General features: G+C 35.8%; 1 protein-coding gene across 2 annotated transcripts; it reads left to right on the plus strand.

The window, feature by feature from the left end:
- The first annotated feature begins 1,547 nt into the window (after nucleotides 1–1,547).
- On the plus strand, nucleotides 1,548–23,788 carry LOC135676166 (protein ALWAYS EARLY 2-like). 2 transcript variants are annotated; one of them, XM_065187041.1, is made up of 20 exons: nucleotides 1,548–1,714; nucleotides 2,801–2,932; nucleotides 3,604–3,702; nucleotides 3,879–3,941; nucleotides 4,943–5,020; nucleotides 6,802–6,994; nucleotides 9,515–9,792; nucleotides 9,869–10,223; nucleotides 11,024–11,107; nucleotides 13,065–13,348; nucleotides 13,470–13,526; nucleotides 14,753–15,073; nucleotides 15,151–15,329; nucleotides 15,573–15,855; nucleotides 17,247–17,462; nucleotides 17,549–17,713; nucleotides 21,593–21,733; nucleotides 21,820–22,035; nucleotides 22,304–22,582; nucleotides 23,437–23,788. In XM_065187041.1, exons 2-20 carry the CDS (start codon nucleotides 2,828–2,830, stop codon nucleotides 23,629–23,631), a joined length of 3,591 nt encoding a protein of 1,196 aa, XP_065043113.1. In that variant the 5' UTR covers nucleotides 1,548–1,714; nucleotides 2,801–2,827; the 3' UTR covers nucleotides 23,632–23,788. The 2 variants fall into 2 exon arrangements, with proteins under 2 accessions (XP_065043113.1, XP_065043114.1); XM_065187042.1 differs by having other exon boundaries at nucleotides 1,549–1,714; nucleotides 6,805–6,994.
- Nucleotides 23,789–23,808: the final 20 nt, after the last annotated feature.

Consider the following 23,808-nt stretch of genomic DNA (forward strand, 5'->3'; position numbering starts at 1 on the left):
AATTATATCGAAAGAGTGCTCGACAAATGGTCGTTCGACTCGACGAATGCTCGAGTTAGTGTCTAAAAAAAATAAAGGAATGCAAATGGTTTAGAGAACATATAATTGAATATAATATATTGTGTAAAACATTATGCTTTGGTAATTGATAGAGCGGGAGCAAGTGATAATTAATTTGTATAAGTAGTTATGCAAGACTATCTGAGTTTTACTTAGACATAAAAAAACCAAACTATTTAGTGTCGCTAATGTCAATCATATTGAGGGTTGGTATGGTCGGTATATCAAATTAATAGAGCATTCGAGTATGTATTTTTAAATATATGAGTATAGTGTATTTTTGAATTTATCACAACGATAAGGAATAAATTATATAGAAAAAAATATGTTTATTTAAGAAATAAATTATAAAAAGTATTTATCGATTTTAATGTGAGAGTAAGATATGAGGAGATAATAATGTGTTTTTTTTTTAAGTCAAGAAAGGACAAAATAAATTATCTGAATTCACATAAGAAAAAATATAATGAGATTTGTGCTCGAGTTGAGGTTAACTCAAAATCAGTTATAATTATTCTCATGTGATAAAGAATTTTATTTTATTTTATGAAATCAGAGTTATCATGATTATTTATTTGATTGTTAATATATAAGATATATATTTTTAATTTGAACTCCTCTTCTCCCCCCCCCCCTTTTTTTTACTAATATTATAATTATAAGTAATAAAATTAAAAATAATTTTAATTATTTTTTAAAATTATCAATGATAATGGATTGTCAATATAAAAAAATTATCGTGAATAATAGATATATTTTCATATCTTTCTTTGTATTTATCCTCGTTCATTTATTTATTTACTTTGCTATCTCTTTCACTTTGTATTGGACTTATATGGGTCTAACTAATATTATAATTCAAAATATGAAAAGGAAAAGATTGTTTGTTGTTTTTATTTTTTCCTTATCATCGAACTTGTTCTTCCCCAATTGCTTCCTCATATCAATCTCTTCCCTTTACTTCTCATCTTCAATTTAATTGTATTTTTCGTTCCACGTTTCCGCTATCTTAATTGGAGTGCCACTACGCAACTTGATTTCACCAGTTTGCTCTGCTATTAACCAAAATCGAGTGGCTCATATGAAACTGTAGTGTAATTAAGGCATTAAATTTTCAAGAATACCCATCTCGTGTTCTTTCGGCCCTCTCAGCCAAATCGAGCGCAAACCTTTACCGCGGCCATCGTGGGCTGGCCATTCAAAATCGCGTGCCCTTTTTACATATCCCTACCCGTTGCAATCGTACACCCTATTTTATCCATTGCGCTATTGAAAGGAAACTTAAACCTGTGCTGGACCACACCCTTTTGTCCAATCATAGTATAGGTAGGAATAACGGGTACGAGTTCCACTCGTGCAAAAGTTTCTTTTGTTTCGAATCGCCTGCGAAGTTGCAGGCATCGGCAGCAGCAGAAGCAGATCTTTCCAATGCGCATATCTCCGAGCGCGGATCTTAAAGCCCATCATACTGCCGATTCCTCGTCCCTCTTTCTTTACCTCTCTCTCTCTCTCTCTCTCACACCCGCCGATTCCATCAAACAGAAACAAAGAAAAGCAAAAGGAGTCGCGCTCGTCTTCGACCGCCGGAGGAGGAGGTCGACGCTCGCATCACTCTCCAGCTCGTCGAGATTCTCCGCTTCCTCTTTCGTTCCAGGTACGCCCGGGATTTTATCAAATTTGGTCGCCCGATCTTGTGGTTCTCGTCCTCCGAATCGAAGGACAAGCCAAGTTTCTCCTTTTGATTTCGTCCTTCGCAAGTTCTCCCTTCAGATCGTGCCTCACAAGTCTTAATTGGTGCCGAAGCGACCCCTTCTTCCTTTCCCCTAACCTTTTTGGATGTTCGGCTCGCTGCCACTGAACCAATTCTTTTTTCTTTCGTTTGTAGAAGGGTTTGTATCCTTTTCTTTCTGGTTCTTCCGGACGTTTTGGCTATAGAATTCTTTGGGTAATCTCAGTTCAAGACAGATCAGTTCGGCAAAGTCTTGTTTGAGATCAAGCTCTTTGATAATGCATGTTTCGTTCAGGACACCGTACCTCGCCGATCATCAAAATATGCTTGCTCTCTATATACTTTAGGAAAGATTCGTCTGAGATCTATTTTTGATGATCTTGAACTGTTCTAGAGTCATCGTCGGTCATTTCATATGCTCATTTGTGGATGTTCATGTTTCCGGACCTGTCTTGCCCAGATAGTTTGTTTGTTGCTTCTTGATAGTTTGGTTGGCATACCTGTGGAGATATTAGGATCTTAGCTTCAAAGGCGGGTCTCTTCTATGCATCATTCATCACCTTATCGCCGCAGTACATTCATCACCTTATCTTCTGTGGAGATATTAGGAACGAACTTTTGACTCTCATTTTAGTTAACATTATATGTCCGAAGTAAATTTTCCCACAAACTATATATCGAGGGACTGGCTCTTACATGAGATCCATGTGCTCTTAAATCTGTGATCTGAATTGTCGGATTATTTGAATCGGAACGAATCGGAACACGATGGTGGATGACCTCCATGCTACTCTTGTTTCGCTCCTCTATCTATTGTCAATGTTTTCTATCTCTCTATTCATCTAAAACTTTGTTTCGATTTAGAATGTGTAGCTTTATCAAATGGTCAGCCTTTGTCTTTTCTTTAGGTTGTAAATGATGTTTTATGTAGTGCACTGCCTGTTTATTTGGGGTGATAAAAATGAACCTTCTCGATGAGCATCCACTGATGTTTTTCCATGCATTGATCAGACACAGGCAATATAGAAAGAAATTTTTATGGCTTCAACCAGAAAACTGAGAAATGTGAACAAGCGATTTGCTAAAGTTTTTGAAGACTGGTCTGAGAAGGATGAGACACCTCCAAAGAAAAGTCGAGCACGAGTAAGTTCTTATTTTATCAACTTATACTTTAGTTCATCACTTTCTATCGCATTGAATAATAGTGCATCGAGTTTCCAATCAATTTATGATCCTCAAAGTCATATTCATTATTTCATATGCTTGTAAAGATTCCCAAACAATAAAGAAGCGGTTCAGTTTGGACAACTTTCTTCGTTATTCTCTCATATTACTTCCAGTCCAGTTGTGAGGGATAAGTCAATTGAGTTCATGTGCCAGATGAAGTTGTTAAAACAATCCATTCCACAGTTAAACCTGTGGCTCTTGTTCTTTGATTATACCTGAGGCGAAATTGAAGTTCCCATCACCTACCCATGCAAGAAAGAAATTTAAATTCAGAAAGCTCTACTAGTGGAGAAATCAGATTTTTGAGCATCTATAAACATGCCATCATTTCTCTCCGTAGGTTGTGAACTTTAGTGATCACAAAACTGTGCAAAAACAGGGATCCTATATGTAATACCGAAGGCTAGTTAACATTTGAGGAAAATGAACTTGTTCGGTCACATTTGAATATCATTCACTTGGACTCAAGCATATTGGTGTTTTTCATTTCTTAGGTGTAGAATTATAGGAAACTCTAAGGATGTGTTATACTTTTCTAGCTATATTCTGGTTCTTGGTTTAAAACATCTGGTGTCCTAACTATGCAGAAGAGGAAATTGTCTGACATGCTAGGTTCTCAGTGGAGCAAAGAAGAAATTGAGCGATTCTATGAAGCTTACCGCAAATATGGGAAAGATTGGAGAAAGGTATGATTGCTTTTTTGTCCTCTCCTAAACAAAAGGGAAAGAGAAGTGCAATGTCTTGCACTTGAAAAACGTAATATATATGTGATATGTAAGATGTGACTTGGTCTTATTAAGATAATAAGTTTGGAAATCAATATGCAACTTTGTAAATATTTTAAATCTTCCTGAATTTGTAGGTTGCTGGTACCTTGCGTAATAGATCATCAGAAACGGTGGAAGCTCTTTACAACATGAATAAAGTGAGTCTTTTTACCGATTCTCTATGTCATATTGTTGGAGAGTCATCATGTATTTGAGTTTCTTAAAAATCCAATTTGCTTTTAATTGCCTATCCAAGCAACTTGATGTATACAGTTTTAGTGATAATTATAAGTTTATTATGTTGAACCAGACATGAAAAATAATTCTGTAGATGAGGTATCATGTTTTCTCTGATATGTTGCTATGCTGGTCCTTTATCTGATTCCCGCATCCATTACATTCCTTTGTCAACCTTCTCAACTTCACATGCTTGTTGTTTTACATTGTATTTCTTGAGCTCACAAAGTTCTTCAACTGTTTAATCTGTTCATTAGAGACATGTGAGTCTGCACTCTCTGATATCTCTAGATAGAGTAATTCATTGACATATATGTAGTTGCAGATCGATGCGGTTGTATACATTGTCCTCTAATCATCAATTAGGTTGATATACATGATTGGAGGAATCATGGTATTAAATATTGGAAGATTCATAACAAATCATATCCTTGATTACCTAGTACAAGAAAAGAAGTTCCATATCTAACAATCATGGAGCATTTTCACTATGGAACACTCAAAATAAACCGAGTATTCCATAGTATAGTTATCACCATAAGCACATCAGTTATGGGTTATAAAGCTTTTTTTCAGAGAGATGTACCGGTGGCAATTTTTCTGTGATTTGTATTGGACTTGTTAGTTTTATCCGAGGTGGGCATTTAGATATACAGGCTAAATTGCTCAGTCCATGTACCAGTCACCCACAACCTGCATTGCGCTGATTGATGCAATGCAGTAGATATACAGGGCCAGGCTCCCTAACACCTTGTATGTATTTCCTTGATTTAGATCTTTGACGTTTTATGAATCGTTTATGGATATGCAAAAAGCAAAATAATGAACCTCATAGTAATTTTTGTTTATGGTTAGGCATAGAGCATAGAGTAAACTTCATAATAATTTTTGTGACTAACAAAAAATTGTTATGATTTTTCAGGCATATTTATCTCTTCCTGAAGGAACAGCTACTGTAGCTGGGTTAATTGCAATGATGACCGATCACTACAACATTCTGGTGAGATTGGAGATTGAGTTTTGTCTCCAGTTTTCTGGTACCAGTGATGCTGATGATTCTTATTGTTTAATCAAGGACTTATTTGATCCAGGAAAAAAAATTCATAAATGAAAGTTGTTCTAGGTTTTTATGCCCCCAAAACAAAAGAAATAAGTTCAAAATAATCATATGATGTCAAATTGTACTAGTGATTAAGAAGAATGGTCTTTTTGGACAAAGCCTCTGGAAAGCGATCAACTCTACTGAAAAACTGGCATGAGTTCATATGCATGTCTTAACTACACTGATCATGAAAGGAGTAACTGTTGAAGTTGACCCTTTAATCGAAAACTTGATTCTTCTTTGGTAACTAATTATTTTTTTCCACGAAAAAGTGCAATCTTACAGAAAGCTGAAGCAACGAAATTCTACAGAACAACTTCAGACATTTTTGTTGGCAATTGGCGCTTGTTGTAGTTATATTCTGTCCTAGAGTTCTGTCTCTGCTTTAATCCAGATATTACTGTTCCTACTAGTATTATCATGAAGTTTAGATCTTTTAGGGTGCATACCGTTACTGCAGTTCATAACAAGATTCAAAATTTCTTCAGCATGTGAATTAAACATGAAGAGTTCTGTCACTGTCACCGAGGTTTTGTATGAGATTAGTCGAAACCTGATACTATTTCTAATTTTTGTTGACTTTTTTGTTATAAACCAGTGAAGACATTGTGAATTCTTGGAGCTTCTAGACATTGTAATGCTTCCATACAATAACTTGAATGAAAATTGAACTTTTGAATTGCTCATCTCAGTACAAGTGATTACTTTTGCAGGATTATCTTATAAACATGTATTACATGCATGTTGATTGTTGTTCCCTTCTATTTTTTTGGATACAACTATTGGTTTGGTTATTAGGAAAAAAAAGTATCACATGGAAGCTACAATATTTCTAGTTAGTGTCTCATATTTTTGCTCCATCGTTCAATCTTTGTTTCTCCAGTTTAATTTTTTTGTCTTGGTGCCTAACTAATGGACAGTCTAATATTGTGGTTGCTACATCTTGTAGTTGTGCATTTAGCTACGTAGTAACATTTTTCTTGTTTGGATTCTTTTATAATTTTCTCAACTTCTTAAATATTATTTACTACTACAAATTAGTTAATCAACTTCTTAAATATCATTTATTTCTTAAATAAAAGTTTTAGGAAAGAGTAATTGAATGAAGGATAAGATTTGAAATAAACATCTCTAAAAATAAATTTGGTTTTATACCCGGAAGATCAACATGAAGGTTATGAATTTGATTGTTGGGCAGTTAAGAAACATCGTATGGAAAGTTTGTTTGTGTTGCTGAGATGAAAATGTTGAGATAGATGTGGAGTTACTAGAAAATATAGATAGAATTTTTGCATTCATGAACAATTAGCTATTGATTAGATAAACGAAGTATAATTGTTTAAGATGATATAGTCATGTGCTTAGAAGATCAACAAATGTGTTAGTTAGAAGAGATGAAATGATTATTAACTTAACAAATATGTAAATACTTTCAGCTTAACTAAGCATATGCCTCTTTACATATCTCTGCATGTATTCAACCCAAATAGTTGAGATTTTATGACTTTGTTGTTGTTGTACACTTGTATTATAAATTAGTTAACCATGCTAACATCCAAATGAAAAGCATCTCTTGTCATGTCTTTTGAGTTCTTAATTTTTGCTTTTACTTCTGATTGTGCATTTAGTTGGTTGGAAGTCTATAGTCTATAAGTCTAAAGCTAGGAACCATCAACTAGCAGGAAGGAAGTGATAGTGATCGAGAAAGTAACGATGTGGCAAAAACATATCAAAAACCTCAAAAGCGTGGTCGGGGGAAATTTCGACTTATGCCCAAGGGTTCTGATGGGTGCTCTCCTGATCAGTCACAATATCAGTCAGTTTCATCAAGATATGGATGCCTATCTTTGTTGAAGAAGAAGCGTTCTGGAGGTACGTGCTTTCAGCACTATTTTCTATGTCATTTGGCAATTGTATTTGCTCTAGCAATGGAGTGCCTACAATTTAATTGAAATGGAGTTTTAATGTGCATTTTGTTCAAAGAAAGTATTGATAAAGTGACCATATGTTAGACCAAGAATTCTCCACCACCAGGGGTGTCTAGTTTTATAAAAATATTATTACAAGATAATTCTTCTCATTATTCAATTGCTTTGTTTTGTTGCCTCCTGTGCTGTACTCTGATCCTCCACATTTTGATTCTCTGAATTCTCTAAGCAACCGTTATTAGGATAACTTAGTAGATAGGGTTTGTTATGCTAGATGAATCTTTTGAGTTTCTTTTATCATTATAAAATGATTTTGTAAAGATTTTTACCTTTTTAACCATAATTGTTTAACCAACCTCTTCTTTGTTTCATCATGGTCCCAGATTATTGTTCTTGCTGCCTTCCCTATTTTCTTCCCTTCGTTTGATGGATGGAGTGATTACCCTCTTTCCTTTGTTTGTGTGTGCATATGAATGCATGAACACTAGTGGGTGTCTGTGAGCATATGTGATCATCAAGATATTTTTTTTGCCATTCTGATAAGATCATTTTTGAAAAGCATTTCGACCTTCTTTTTCTTTTTTATCGTATTTGTCAAAAGCTGCTATGTGCACTTTTTTCCATCAAGATTATTGATTTTTGGTAATCTTGTGTTAATCTTAGTTCAAGTTGGTGTATACTGTTTACTAACTAAAATATATTCTACCCTGTAAAATTGTCCATCAGATCACCACTAAGTTGTTCTGAGATATCCAAAAGTAAATAAAAAAAATACCCTACCTTATGCCCATTTCCATTTTTCTTTCAAAAGAAAAAAAAAATCTGAAATAGGATGTGAATCCCCCTGATGGTTTTGATCTTGTGTCAAACAGTCTGTGCATTCAGTCAGACTCAATGGTCACTGTTGTTTTGCCCTTGTTTTTTGGCACCTCATATCTTAAAACTTAAAAGGACCTGTTTGAATAACCGCATGACTCTGGTTTGCAGCTTCATCTTTGGTCAATCATGTCTCTCATCAAGATATATCACAACCACCAGAAGAACTTTCATCTAATATAATCTGAAAAGAGACATGTTTTGTTCTTATCCAAAGTTCCAATGTATCAACACTGCATAAATATGAATATTCAACAAAAACCTCCAAGATTGGTTCTTTGACCAACCTATCATGAGAAAACAAGAACAATGCATCCCAATATTCTAACAAAACTCAGCCCTTGAAGGAACAAATCTTTAGAACTAAATTCCACATCTTTGTGAGACCTGTAATTCCTGACGTCTACCGGTGAGCTCTCCTCTACTCGGTCGACGACTTTGGCATGGGCAAAATTAGATAGAATGGGAGAAGTGGAGGCAAAATGACACTTTGATGAGCAGCAAGAAGACAAAGAGCTTGATAAATATTTAGTTTGCTCGAGGTTTCAAGTTTCGGTCTGAGAGTCGGATTGGCTCCTGGTCAAACCGGTATGGGTCTGATATATGCCAGTATACCAACATATGATCTGACAATGTTGGTTGGCACGTACCAAAAGTAGGAGGGAGAGTAGAAGGGAGGAGTAGGAAGAAGGAGGAAAAGTGGAGGAGGAAACCTGATGATGCAGCAGGGTGGAGGGGAGGAGGAGGGAATGGAGAGATTTTGAGAGAAAAAAAGGGAGATAGAAAGGAGCATGGATGGAAATAAAGTAAAAAAAGAAGACAACTATCAAAAGTTGTAAAAGAATAAAAAGAAGATAGGGGCACTGGAGTCCTGTCAATGGTTTCATATCCAACTCCATCCATACACATCTAGCTTTTTCAGCTTCTAAATAGGATGACATAATTGATGAGATGGACATAGAGAAGGATGGAGAGAGGGGTTGATGGGTTTCATATCCAACTCCATCCCTACATATCTAGCTTTTTCATCTGCTAAACAAAATGACATAATCGATGGGGTGGATAGAGAGAAGGGTTGATGAAGGAAAGGACAAAGTAATAAGAAAATAGATTGTCTTTTGGTGGCAAATATTGTTTTTGCTTCCCTTCAAAAAATATCTTCTGATGTGGCTCTCTATTAAACCTTATATGTAGATTCCAGTATGAGGCCATGTGAGCGCCTATGGGCTCCGTAAGAGAGCCTCATTGGAGGAGAAATTTTTTTTGTAGGATCATTGGTTTGCTTTTCTAGGTGCTTCTTCTGCCAGCTATATGAACCATACACTTCCTAGTCTGCTTTATCAGAATTACATGTCAATGGCAAGATCAAAATCAGCATTTATCATCTGTTCTAATGGGAAGGGGGCTCATGGAACATGTAGATCTATCTTGGATGGTTGTGCTGCTGCATCTGTTTATTGACAAGTAGCCAAGGGTGTCTGTTCTTGTTTTCTTGTGTGACTGTGAGCCTGTGGGTGATTTTTTTCTTCATATTGAATAAAATTGCTTTTTCTTCATATGAATAAAATTGATTCTGAAACTTTACCAGATTTATTTTCGGGGAATCAACCTCGTGCTGTTGGGAAAAGGACTCCTCGCATCCCTGTTTCAAATATGTATAGCAAATATGACAAGGAAAAAGCAACATGTTTAAATAAACAGTCTTCAAAGTCAGAGGTTAATGCTGTTGATGATGAAGGTGCTCACGTAGCAGCATTGGCTTTAGCAGAGGTTCTGCAAAGAGGTGGCTCACCGCAGATTTCTCGAACACCTGGAAGCGGAGTTGATCACGTGAGGTCTTCTCCTGTTAGAAGCAGTGAACAAAAGGTAATTCTGTGATTCTTTTAATCTTGTTGCTTTGGTTTTGCCATCTTTATTGAAACACTCTTCCTGTCACATCTAGAGCGTCGAACAGGAGACAGACAGATCAAAGTTAATCATTCAAATGGATGATGATTGCCATGAAGCTAGTCTAGGAAGTAGGGAAGCTGAGAATGGAGTATTTGCTAGAGATGTTAAAGAAGGTGCTGGAGCAGTTGAAGCTCCAAAAAGAATGAAGAAGCGCCAAGGAAAGAGACCAAAAACTTTTGATACTGAAAACTTCCAAATTGATGATGATAGAGAAGCATGTAGTGGTACTGAAGAAGGATCAAGTGTCCGAAAAATTAAAGATGAAAATGACTTGGAGGTTAGAGACAATAAAGCTGCTCGTGGATCCAATGGTTCAAGGAAAAGAAGCCGGCAACTATTTTTTGGAGGTTTGCTTCAGATTGTCTTTGCTTTACCCTTCTAATTTTTCATGATTGTCAATGGTCTCAGCTTTTACATTTTCCTTGATGGATTTATGGCTATGATCATGTTCACATTAATTGTTTTGTTAGCTTGATTAACTAGAATTTGCAATTAATATCTACCTGATGATTTAATATTTCTTTATGGTACCTAGCAGTAAGAAATATTACTTTTGTACTTCTACATGCTGCACCAAATTACTTGTGTTCTGCATCTAGTGATTATCTGATGCATGTATACACACACACATATATATTTTCAAGATGGTTCATCTTGAAAAGTTGTTGCAAAACATTTGACAACAAGTTGGTTTTGTTTCAGCCCTCTGATAGTGATTATGAAGCCTTTATGTTAGCCATATGATCTTTTGAGTGATCCTTCTCAATTGTCAATACAATGTTGACATGCATATGACTGCATTTATTATTTTATTATTATGGGTTTAAAAGTTTTCAACCTTTTTTGTCGTTATAATAAAATGAGAGAAGTCAAAACCTACTTCTGGTGCAGTAAAGGATTCAGGAATTTGTATCTTGTAGTATCCTTGCCAAGGCTTTTAATATAAAGTCATTTCTTTTACTTATCATCTGTCTTTTAATACAAAGCCATCAGACAGTGGTTATGAAGCTTCTTTTCTGTCTTTGTGGCACTAATAAATTTAAAAAAAAATACTGAATTTTCGTTTTCATTGTTATTTATATTATATTTATATCGGATGATATGTTATTTGGACATGGTTGTTCACCATATTGGTTTTACTTTATAGATGAGAATTCTGCCCTGGATGCTTTGCAGACACTAGCAGATTTGTCTGTTAATATCTTGCTGCCTTCATCTGCTGTTGAGTCCGGTTAGTTTTTTTACCTGTATTCTTTTTTTGTTCATTTTCTCTAGATATGATTGTCGGAGAAATCAAGCATTATAATTCTTATGTTCATGTTTACACTATGATCTATTACTTTTGAATCGTGTAAAAATAATTGTCTCCATAACTTTACTTCAAAAAGAACTTTTACATGTTATTGTCTGTTTCCTACATGTTCTCGACAACAGTGTGGAGTTGTACTGGAGTTTACATACACAAAGGTGTTACTGTTGAAAGTTCCCTACAATTATAATTTCTTCTCTTCTTGTTCGATTGGTAGATGTGACCAAGGATGGTACTTGCTTCTCTTCAACAAAGATTAGTTCTTAAATTGGTTTGAGCTAGAGAGTTAGACTTCTAATCCCAGGCTATACTCAAGCATGGTATCTCCATGCAACTATTGGAATTTGCCTTTTAATTGAGCTCGTTTTCATGTTCAATGCCGTAGTACAGAGGTCAAAATATAGTTTGTATATCACTTGCCAATGTTTTTTTGTACTTTATACCAATTGAGAGTCTGTACCTGTAAGACATATTTCAGAGATTTGCCATAACTATAGACTTCTATTTTGTTGCATTGATGTTTTCCTGAATCTATGATGTTTTCCTGAATCCAGGTTAAGTTAAAACCAACATGGGTCATTTAAGTTACCACCTACTCAAACAATTTGTGTTAAGAATGTTAGCCAACTTGTTTTTTTTTATGCCCAGGAGCAAATATTACTTAGTGGATGACTGATCTTAAAAATTTTCAGATGAAATCACTTGATGGCGTACTGAAAACATTGTGCTTCTAGTTATATATGCAATGACAATTTAGTTTTAATGCCATACTTTGTAGAATTATTTTCACAGGGTACCTTTGTAGTTTTAATAACAACTATAGTGCCTTTTATTTTCCACATGAACTATTTATTATGTTTAACTACTATATGATGCATAGTCATAATATAAAACTCAATCCAGGATCAACATCTACAAGTGCTGCATAAATCATTTCAACTTTAGAACCTCATGTGCTCCTCATCCTGCTCAATACAAAGGAAGTGGTAAAATATGGATCATCAAAGAGGAAAACAAATGACCCATCACTCATCCCTTTATCCTTCAAAAGATTTAAAATTATTCTTTGTGGCTTTGACGATAAATAGAGTCTAAACTCTAAACCCAGTAGACAATACACCCTGCTCTATCTTTTTCTGCCTTGGCCCAAATATTCATCATTTTAACCATTTATGAGCTGTTTTTTTTTTAATTATTTGGCCTACTTTGCATTCGGGATCTCACAGTTATATGTGCCTAAGACTAGGTTAATACAATGCTGGAAGCAAGGATTAATGTACTGAATGCAGTGGCGGAATACTATGTGCCGCTATACTAAATGTGGACTAACACATGTCAGACTGCAGCTATGGAATTATAATGCACCACTATATTATGTGAATCGCATAATGTGGTAGACATTTGTGCTTGTGTTCACTGGCATGGGAATGGTCAATGGATCTTGGTTCTTACTTAGAAGTTTGCTACCAATTGTTGAATTCAGAAAGTCATGTAACATGGCAGGCTTTTGCCTGTGTTCATTCTCATGTTCATGGCACAAGCATCTTCGTTCTTGCTCAGAAATTTTGCTAATAATTTCTTAAGTATGAAGTCATGCAAACTCTGAGGTACTAGATCAGATATGATTTTTCTTTTTTGATGATTGGTGATCAACTTTGCCTATCCTGCTTGACATGTGTAGGAAATGTTTTTACTTCTCATCTTTATTATGTTAGTCTATTGTGTAAGCATCTGCACGGATACTTACATGTGCATATTATACTTATTTTTGTTGTCTATTTCCTGTTCTCTTTGCTTCACATTTCATTCTTATTTAGAATTACTATTATAAGCATCTTACACTTGGAGTTCCTCTGTTTCTTATTTGTAATGTGTCCAGAATCGTCAGCCCAGGTTAAAGAACAGACAAATATTGATACTGATGAGAAGCCTGATATACCTGAATCATTGCCTTTAAATTACAAAAGAGATAAGTCTAAAGTTTCAGGGAAAAAGGAGAGAAGGCATTCTGCAGGTGTTGGTTCCGATACACTTTCCAGGAGAAGTTCAAAAGTTGTCAAGGGATTGCAACGTGACTCAAAAGTTATTGCTGAGATGAATCAGCAAGCTTGCGCATGTATCAATATGACAGAGAAGAGAAAAGGGAAAACTTTCTCTGGGAAAGTAAGAGATGCAGCCATTTCAGTGTTTTTGCTTTGTCTGATTTTTGCAGTTAATCAAACTTATAATTATCTTTGTGTTATAAGGTTCCTTGATTATTTGACCTGTTATTTACCATTGGCAGATACCAAAATCTGAGTTCAGCAGTGAATCTCAAAAAAGTGAGCCGCAGAAAATGGAGGTACTTTAGCTTTCCACCATTGCTTATATTATTTGATTTTGCTTTTGAATGTCATTTTGCTGAAGGTTCAGAATGCTTTAGTATCTTAGTTTCTGCAATAGGATCCAACTAAAATTTATCTGTTGTTCAGTAATCTGTGAGCAAATTATTCCATAGAGATGGTATCTGATATAATATCCACTAGGTTCCAGAAAACCATATGCTTTCCTGAATCATATGATTCGTGAGTCATGAAATACTTACCTAATAACTCAAATAGAGTAAGGACTGCAATAGTCTCAAGGGACGTCTGCGAATTTTTTTCAATGCGTTTTCTTTTACAAAGTTACTTTCCTTTTTAATTCTTTAAATAATTTGGTGAAAACAAAATTTATTAGGTTCTTGTGGAAACATGAGTTTGAACCAATTCTGGAATCTGTAACAATAGGTTTGGACCTCAGGTTGGTTTATGATCCATGCTATTCATGCTCCCTTTTAGTACCTCGTCCAACGGCACTCCTTTTGGGGACCATTATATCTAATCCCATGGATGCACTTTTTATTTGAGTTTTCCTTGTTTTATGATATTGTTGTTGATGTGTTAATTTTGTCTTTGTAAAATGGATTATGTGGTTTTAGTGAACGGTTTGTCAGGCATAAACTTTTTACTTGTTTTGATTGGTTTATAAGTTGCAATGTTATGTAGTCCCATTTTCACTGATAATGTCATTGTTATTTCTTTGAAAAGGATAGTCATAAATTGACAATCAGGTTTTGCATATGAAATTTAAGATGGCAAAACTTAGTATAACTATGTTAACTGTACAATTCTCTGGTTTGGCAACATAATTTGCACAAACTACCTACCAGTAAACTAGGTTGGTTTCGCACTATGATGGCTGAAGCTACAAATCTTCCTAGGATCAAAATTTTAATTGGCATATTTGCTGATTCAAAGATGTTGTTTGAACTTGATTTAAAGATTCTCTATGATGACTTGAAATTAGCTCACAAATTCTTTATTTAAAATTAGTGGTGATTGTTCTCCTTAATCTTGGATGTTATTCTTTGTTTTATGTGTTCTGCCTCATGGCTTAACATCATAAGTTACTGTTTCTGCTATCGAGTAATATTGTCTGTCTAAGGTGCAGTCTTTTGGCCCTGCCCATGTTTACCTTTTACATTGTACATATCTCCTTCCCTTAAAACTGTATAAGTGTTCAAATTCTTGCTCACTTTTTTTACAGGTTTCTGCTGAAGAAGGGAAAAGATCAGTTGCTAAGGTTAGACGTGTTAGTCAAGTTAGTCCATTGCTAAGGCAAGGGAAGTTTGTTAAACCCCCAGAGAACTCTTCTTCTGTCGCTGATTCTGGAAGAACAGTTACTGATTTAAGCAAAACAACTCGTTTGGCAATTGAAAACCAAGTTAATTTGCTTACAAAACATAGAAGTCGTCGAAAGATAGGCCTGCAAAAAGCACCAGCCTGGAAGGATTTTAAATCCAATGATATGGGAGATAATTGTCCTCATAAATACTCCTATGCAGTCAACAGGATTGTTGAGCCTAAGGTATTTATATTTTATGTTCTGGTCAAAGTTGTTTTTTTTAATGATATTTTAGTAATGTCTTATTTCATTCATTGCAGGAAAATCTTTCTCACTGCCTATCATCTAAACTGTTGCGTAGATGGTGTATGTTTGAGTGGTTTTACAGTGCAATTGACCATCCATGGTTTGCCAAAAGCGAGTTTGTGGAGTACTTGAATCATGTGAGGTTGGGCCACATACCTAGACTAACTCGTGTGGAGTGGGGTGTCATACGAAGGTATAGATTAACTTAAAGTCTAAACTATTAGTTCTGTCACGATCCATTCTGACGGGATAACTGACCTATCAATTTCTTTTGGCCCAAACTATTGGCCAAAATGCTTAAGTTGAAGTTGATAGTAGTACAACCATTAGTCCCTTATAAGTCTATCTTAATCTTTCTTACTTTCGATGTGAGACTAATTGGGGTGTTACAAGTTCTGATTTTTACTTTAGTTAAACTATGCTCTTGTTATTTCAGTTCTCTTGGAAAACCACGTCGATTATCTAAACAATTTTTAAAGGAAGAAAGGGAGAAGCTGGAGCAGTACAGAGAATCAGTTAGGACACATTATGCTGAGCTTCAAGCTGGTCTTAAAGAAGGCCTCCCAACAGATCTAGCTCGCCCTTTATCAGTGGGACAACGTGTGATTGCTTGTCACCCTAAAACAAGAGAACTTCATGATGGAAGTGTTCTGACAGTTGAACGTAGTAGGTGCAGAGTTCAGTTTGATCGGCCTGAGCTAGGGGTTAAGTTTGTAATGGTAATCTTTTTAGTTTTTAAGATTTCCTGTTAAATTACCTATTATCTAGTTTTGATTTAAAGTGTTTCTGAATCTTCTATGTTTTTTTTATTTGTTGCCCAATTCTTTTTTAAACCATGTGAAACTATTTGTGACAACCTTTTGGTTACTCGCAAATAACTTCTCAAATTAACCCCACTATCTATATTATTATTGTTGAATAGTGTGGTTTGACGAAGCCAAAACCATAGTGATAAAAGGTTGAATATCAGTTGCATGAACTCATTGAGGATAGTACACCTGGTACTTCTGAAAAGCATTATTGTCCGAAGTATTCTGTTAATGGCTGGTATTTTCTAATTGTGAAAATGATTCATTGTAATTAAATCTCACAAATTGTGAATGTCAATTTGAAAGTGACAACCAGCATCTTGAACAAAATTCATTGAGCTTTCCTTTTTCATTACTTTTTATCTACTTTATGGATGTGTTTGTGTTGGCTTTTTTACTCGGATTATGATGACCTGTACCTTAAATGCATCCTCAATACCTACTGCCACTATAGGTTTGCATTTCTGCAATTCAAACTTCTTGAATCTGTAAGTCATATTTACTACCTTGGTGCATTAACAATTTGAGATAATATGCTTGTGGCTTATCTATTGTGTATTGGGTTGCTGATTATGGCTCAGCACCTAGCAATAAATGGCAACTCAGTGATTCTCTGGTGTCTATTGCCTGTGGTTCATTTATTGTTGGTCATCATTATCCACATTCTCATGAACTTCTATCTAAACATTACCTCTATGGGAGTCTGCATCATCTGCTTCTTGGCCTTGTTTTTATTTCATTTGGTCACCTTCTTGACCAGTGTTTTTCATCAGTACTACAGGTCAAGATTTGTCCCTGCACTTGATACTCTCCCATATCTTCATTTCGGTAATACTGTCTAGCTTTCTTTACTAACTTGTATCCTTTTTCCACTAACCAAGTCTTATTGTGTATATTTATAATAAAAATTCTTTAGAATTGTGTTTCACTAAGAATGCTTTTTTTCCTTGAGGATTGCTTAGTTCATTTAGGCAGTGTCAGTGTGGGGTACCGGGTTAACAGAAATTGTACCATAAAAATAAATACTTGAATATCTAATTGTTTCTTGTATGCAGATTCAATATTGCTTTCTCTTTCACTCTTTTCTGATTACTAACCAGAATAACTTTTCTGATTTTATCACTTAGGTAAAATTCTAGTGTTATAATGATTTTAGTCTTGCCATTCCAATGTGCTTTTTCTTGTAGTGAGATGCTCTCTTAACAAGTACTAGCTGGAAACAAGAACTGAGTGCTAGTTTCCTAATACCATTTCTTATTACTGAACTCTTAAATGACATGCTATCTTTTACTTTTTTTCAGGATATTGACTGCATGGCACTTAATCCATTTGACAATATTCCTGAAACTCTTAGACCACAGAATATTGTTATTAACAGACACTGCAACACCTTCAAAGATATGAAATTAGAAGATCCTCCTAAGGATTGGAGAACTGGAAGTTTTGACATTGCAGATGGGCGTACTCATACTTCTGCTACCAGTTATCAAATGAATACACTAATGAAGCAGGCTAAGGTTCTACTTTTATTATACTTTGTATTCTTGACTCTTGAGGAGGATGGAATATTAGATATTCATTAACCAAAGTGTGCTTCTGGCAGGGGGACACGATTGATGCCATCGTACAAGCTAAAGCTACCGTAAATCAAGTTGCTGTTGCTGCACAACAGGCAATGTATAATCAACCTTGTACACTATCACAAATTCAGGAAAGAGAAGCTGATATTAGGGCTCTTGCTGAGTTATCTCGTGCACTTGATAAAAAGGTAATGATTCTACAAATTCACACTTTTTTGTTTCAATTCCCAATAGTGAAAACCTCCACTATGAGTTGGTTTTACTTAGGTAACATGACTTTGAAGTGTGCAATCCTGATCTTTAGTAGGCGCCACAGTACTTGATTCCACCCGTGGATCCCAGTTTCCAAATCAAATGAGAAGATCATCAAACCAGATTGAACCCAAGTCAAATCTTAGTTAAGTTTTGCATCAGGATCCGATGGAGTCCTAACTAGCCCTCTTACCTAGAGGGAGGCCTAGATATTCTTAGATTAGGCATATACGTATATCTTTGTTCTTATTCTCAGAGATATTTTTTGAAGGTCTCGAGTCCTATTTAGAAGCAAATCGGTACTATATAATAGGGTTTGCTATACCGATGCGTACCGCTCGGTATGGGAGGTACGTATTGGTTTGACAAGATACCGATACATGGACTGCCCTCTATCGAGCGGTACTGGTCACTTGACCCCGTATTGGGTGATATGGGGCCTGTACCGGACTGTAATGGCTGAAATCCGATCGTTATCGGCCTGTACCGGTCAGTAACGGTCGGATCGTTATCAATCAAGGGCTGAGATTGCCCTATCTTAAACGGTCAATTTGACCGTTTAAGGCTTAGAAAAAGGGTTTTAAATCCTTTCCTCCCTCTTCTTTCAACTCATTTCACTCTCTCAATTTCTTAAGCTCTTTCAAACGCATTTTCACTGATCTCTCTCTTATTCTTATATTTTACTCTCATAAACTCAACAAAGTTACAATTTGTGGATTGAATCAAATTTAGGAGACAAATTTGGGAGGATTGAGAGGAAGAACATTCTAATAAAGAGGTGTATATTCTCTTTCTAGATTTTTGTTAATTTATGAGATGATTAAGTCTATTCTATGCTATGTATGACTTAATGTCTAATATGTTGTTTGATAATAGAAATTAGAATAGTGTTAACTAGAGAGAAATTGAGGTCTCTAATATTGTGATTAGTGTGTTTAATATTGATTTTTTTGAATTAGACACTTAATAGGTCAAATCTTTGTATTTCAGCATATTAAGGATTGGATCATATGTTTGTAATAGTATAATAGGTTAACTAAGTTTTAATTAAGTTTTTTTATGTTGTAATTAGTGATTTTAATGATGATTTAATTAAAATTTGATCGATATTGAGTCAATTTAATATAATCGAAAAAGATATATGATACTATTCCTTCGTAATTTACATTGTTTTTGATAAAATTATACTAAATTTATATTTATTTCTAATTTAAAAACCCTAATCTAACTTTTATTATTATTATTATTTTTAGGTATTTTTGAAGGTTTTTTTTTACGATTTTGGGTGTACCGTTGATATGCCCTAGCGTACCATCGGTACACTTCGATATGTACCATACCGAGCAAGGCTCGGTACACTGGTACGGACCGAAATTATAATCCTTGGTATATAATATAAATTAAGTTAATTATTTTTCTAATTAGACTCATATTTTTGTAGGTGTTTTAAGGAGATTTTGTTGGGATCCGAAATATATATATTTTTCTTATGAGCAGTTAACATTCAGTTTATACCCACACTGCTTAGAAGATATGAATAAAGGTTTTGTGAGCCCCTAGACACAACAGATCATCCTTGTTCTTTTCTTCTCTCTTTTCTCCTTTCTTATTATTACTGTTAATGGATTGTGTCCTCCTCTTGAAGAAGGGAGACACTTGATAGAACATACTAAATCCTATTAATCAGTGGCAGCAGTGTCTGGTTGCCCACTTTCATCTGCCATCCTTGCAGCTGATTTCCAAATCTTATGCCATGAGAGCATGCAATGGTAAAGTGATAGGAATATAAGGTTGTTCAAGCCACTTTCATGCATCTGTCTTCAGTGAGAATCTATTCAATGAAAACTCACCTTGTTGATCCACCTCAATAGTGATCTCCAAATCTTCTGCTGTGAGAGCTGTAATGCATTTTTTTTGTTCACCTCATGTAGGTTATCATTCTAAAGCTACAGATGCTTCTTATAATTGCGGTTACCGTATGTGCATGCTGGTTGATATTTAAACCAGCTGTTGGACTATACATCTGTCCATTTGGACCCCTGGTTGACACAAGGAACAAACAACTTCTCTCATTTACTCCTAAGCTTGCAGAAATTTCTTCTTGATCTGAAGGATAGCATCCTAGTGCTAAAGTTTATTTTGATTTGCTGCAATATCTCTTTTAATGCCAATGTAGCATTTATATTAGTATAACTGATACAAAAATTTGGGGACAGTTGTGATGATTATGGTATTATAAACTATAAAGCACTTAGTGTCTTTACTTGTCTATCTTCAAGACACTTGCGCTTCTTCTGCCCCTCAAGCAATCTCACCTTTGTTTTTTCATCAAGCTGTTGTTACCAATCTTTAGTCATCCTAGTTGCAAACAGCTATGCACACTTACTCAGAGTATCTGTTTTCTGTTAACTGTTTGTTCCTTTTGAAGGGTCACTAAGGAACACCAAGTGCGATGGTAGGACTTAGTGCTATATGATAAAGTCATTTAATTTTTTTAGTTTAATTAATTGTATAAACAACCATCTTTTTAAACTCTATTCTGCTTTGTTTCTATATGCTTCTGTTTGGTTGGAAGTTGGAACAAGGTTACATCTCTACATTACCAGTGATTTAAAAAGGTGCTCGGGCGAGGCGAGGCGAGGCGAGGCCCGAGCGCCTCGCTAAACTTCCAGGCGGCGCGCTTCTAAGAGGCGCCGCCTGGGCGCTCGCCCGAGCCTAGGCGCTGGGCGCTTTGGGCAAGCGCCTGGGTTAAACCAGGCGACCGAACCAAGATTTTAGGTCTGGTTCGGTCTCCGGTGGTTAGTTGGTTCAATCGAACCAACTAAAACCGATATCAGCTGTCGCTGCCCAACCCTAACCCTGCTCGTTGCTGCTCCCGCGCCCGCTGCTCGCCGCTGCGTTGCACACCACTCCTGTTGCTCGTCGCTCGCGCTCCTAATCCTGCTCCTGCTCCCGCTGCCGCTGCTCGTCGCTGCCGCTCGCCGCTCCCGCTCCTGTTGCCGTTGCCTCCTTACATTCCCGCTCTCGCTGCCGCTGCCTCCTTACACTCCCGTTGCCGCTGCCGCTTCCTATTTTCTCAGTCAACAGTCAGCACCCCCTTACACTCTTCTTTTTTCTCCTTCTGTATACTGTTAACAGTATACTGTATACTGTTAACAGTATACAATGGTATACTATTAACAGTATACTGTATACTATTAATATTATTAGGTTTATTTGAAATTATTAATTTTTAATATTTTTAATAGATTAATAATATATTATTTTTATTTAAAATTTTAAATAATTATATTTATTAATTATATTATATATTTTTATATTTTAGCGTCTCGCTTCGCTCGGGCGAGCGCCTGGGCGAGCGCTTAGCGCCTCGGGTGTTTTTGGACCTTAGCATCTTTTGGCGCCTAGCGCTTTTTAAATCACTGTACATTACTGAAACTAATACAATTTTTTAGATTCCTTTGTATAACCTGTAAACCCTTAGCTAGCTGTAACTTTATATATGAGAGATTGCTGGGTGAAGGCCTTTATGGATGCTAAAAATAGAAGATTGCATTGGTTCCCTCAAGAGATTCTCTAATTTACTCTCTTTATCTTCTTGAAATCTCAAAATGGCAAATAATCACCTAAAACCAAATTTGACACCAATTGCATTAAATTGAAAGCTTTCAGTCTGATTCTGTAGTTTAATTTGTCATCCTAGTGTTGTCTGGAAGCTTGCACTGTCTCAGACCTCTCGACTTCATCACTTATTTACAACAATTGCTAAGTCTATCTTGTAGAAATCCTTGAAGTTAATGGAGATGCATTTGCAGGAAGCTCTGTTGATCGAATTGAGAAATATGAATGAAGAAGTCTCAGAAAAGCAGAAGGATGGTGATACCATAAAGGATCTGGATCATTTCAGAAAGCAATATGCCATGGTACTTGTTCAACTACGAGATGCTAATGATCAGGTAAACATCTTTGGAGGATTTAAATCCACATTTGACTTTAATGATATTTCTCAAGCACGAATCTGACCTTGTTATCTGGATTTTAGGTTGCTTCCGCCTTGCTTTCTTTAAGACAGCGTAACACATACCATGGTAATTCAACACCCCCATGGACGAGGCCAGTGGAAAATGCAGGATCTGTTGGATCTCCAGAGCCATTCAACCCATCTGCATTTCCCAATCAGGATATGGGATCTCATGTAAGGGAAATTGTTGAAACTTCTACACAAAAAGCAAGGACAATGGTTGATGCTGCTCTGCAGGTACATTTGGTGCTGTAATGAGTCTGTTCTTTTCAAAAGATATGAAGATTCTTGGTTTTTGTTAGGTATTGTGTGCTAAATTGAAGAATCAAACTTTCTGGATCAGATGCATACTTGATCTTAATCTACTTATGTTTTCATCGGACTCCTCTTGATATTAGCTTTTTTCCCTTGAGTTTTAGTTGATCGGCGTCTTTAAAATTTCTTTTGTTATATTCAGTCTATTAACTGAGACTAATAATTCTTATTGTCTTGGTATGCTTCTCAGGCAATGTGCACACTAAAGGAAGGAGAAGATGCATTTACCAAAATTGGACAGGCTTTAGATTTGACTAATAATCGCAACACTGGTTCTGGTATATTGGGAGTACATGGGCCTCCTAATCCAGGACATAGCAACACAACAAATCACAATCATCCAGCTAGCACATTTGACATCACAACAGTTCATGCACTTAGTCCAAAAACCAACAATTCATCTGATGCTGATCTACAACTTCCTTCGGAGTTAATTTCATCATGTGTCTCGACACTTCTCATGATACAGGTAATCTTTGTTGGTGTGTACTTATTATTTATCCTTTCTACTGAGAATAATTGGCCATTTAAGTGGCTGGGTTTTTTCTTTACTTTTGAAGGTCTCAGAGGTTCAGACACGAGTTCGATAACATTGTTAAACAAACTGTTAGGTTACTTTATACGTTGATATTTTATCAATAGGATATTCCTCCCTCCTACACCCAACCACGTTCAAAAGTTACGGTCGATAACTTGGAACTGCCAACTCCAAATATTTTAATTGAAGCCTGAGTCCTAGATATTCTAGTGATTTGCATCTGAATTGTTAATTTTTTTTTTCTCATTGTCAGTTTATCAGCTATGCTTTAGAAGACAGTATAGAAACTGACACAATGAGGAAATGCAAACAATATTCTCACTCATCTGATCTTGTTAAGATAATTATTTCTTCCAACTCTGCATAACTTGGAGACATTTGTCTCTGGAAGGGACATCCTGTCAATTACTTCTTGATGGGTTTTTTAATCTTCCAACTCTGCAATGATCTAGTTTTTGTTTCTGTATTTCTTACATGTACAAAAGAAGATGTGTTGGTGCCTTTTTACCACCAAACATGGTCATTAAGATCAGTGTTTGTTTCCTTATTTGACTACAAGTGTCAGTTTTAGGTTTTTGTCACAACAATTTTTTGGGCAGCTTGACATGACAATATGCTGTAGTACTAGCAATTTTGGTTTCTCTATTCTTCCAAACTTATGCGTGTATGCGTGAATTATTTGTACATATATACAGTTGCATCTTTTGATCATAATGTGTCCTTTCATTTTTCTTTTATTGCGTCCATTTATCTGTTCTGAGTCATGTTGTGGATTGCTTGTGCAGACGTGTACGGAGAGACAGTACCCACCTGCCGAGATTGCCCAGATTCTTGATTCTGCAGTCACAAGTTTGCATCCATATTCTCCACAGAATCTACCAATTTACAGGGAGATTGAGACATGCATGGGTATCATCAAAAACCAAATATTGGCTCTGATACCAACTCCAACCACGGCCGCCCCTGAAATCACAACATGATAAGCGTTCACTACTTTTTTTTGTCTCTGTACTACCTTCCTTCTTGGTGTAGTGCTTGTTTGTATTATGATAAATAGCTCCCCCCTGTTATTCAAAATGGGGTCTGTGCAACATTCCATTCAGGTATTTAAATCAAAGCTTTTACGCTTCTTGTTTCCCTCTTTCTCATCTTCTTAT

This window comes from Musa acuminata, chromosome BXJ1-6, assembly GCF_036884655.1.
Source record: "Musa acuminata AAA Group cultivar baxijiao chromosome BXJ1-6, Cavendish_Baxijiao_AAA, whole genome shotgun sequence".
Classification (NCBI taxonomy): Eukaryota; Viridiplantae; Streptophyta; class Magnoliopsida; order Zingiberales; family Musaceae; genus Musa; species Musa acuminata.

Bases quoted from the DNA above. Each gene is read 5' to 3' on its own strand.
- LOC135676166 (XM_065187041.1), top strand. From the start codon at position 2,828: ATGGCTTCAACCAGAAAACTGAGAAATGTGAACAAGCGATTTGCTAAA. The intron at 2,933-3,603 runs GTAAGTTCTTAT...CTAACTATGCAG, and splicing joins CAAAGAAAAGTCGAGCACGA to AAGAGGAAATTGTCTGACAT. The intron at 22,583-23,436 runs GTAATCTTTGTT...TTGCTTGTGCAG, and splicing joins CGACACTTCTCATGATACAG to ACGTGTACGGAGAGACAGTA.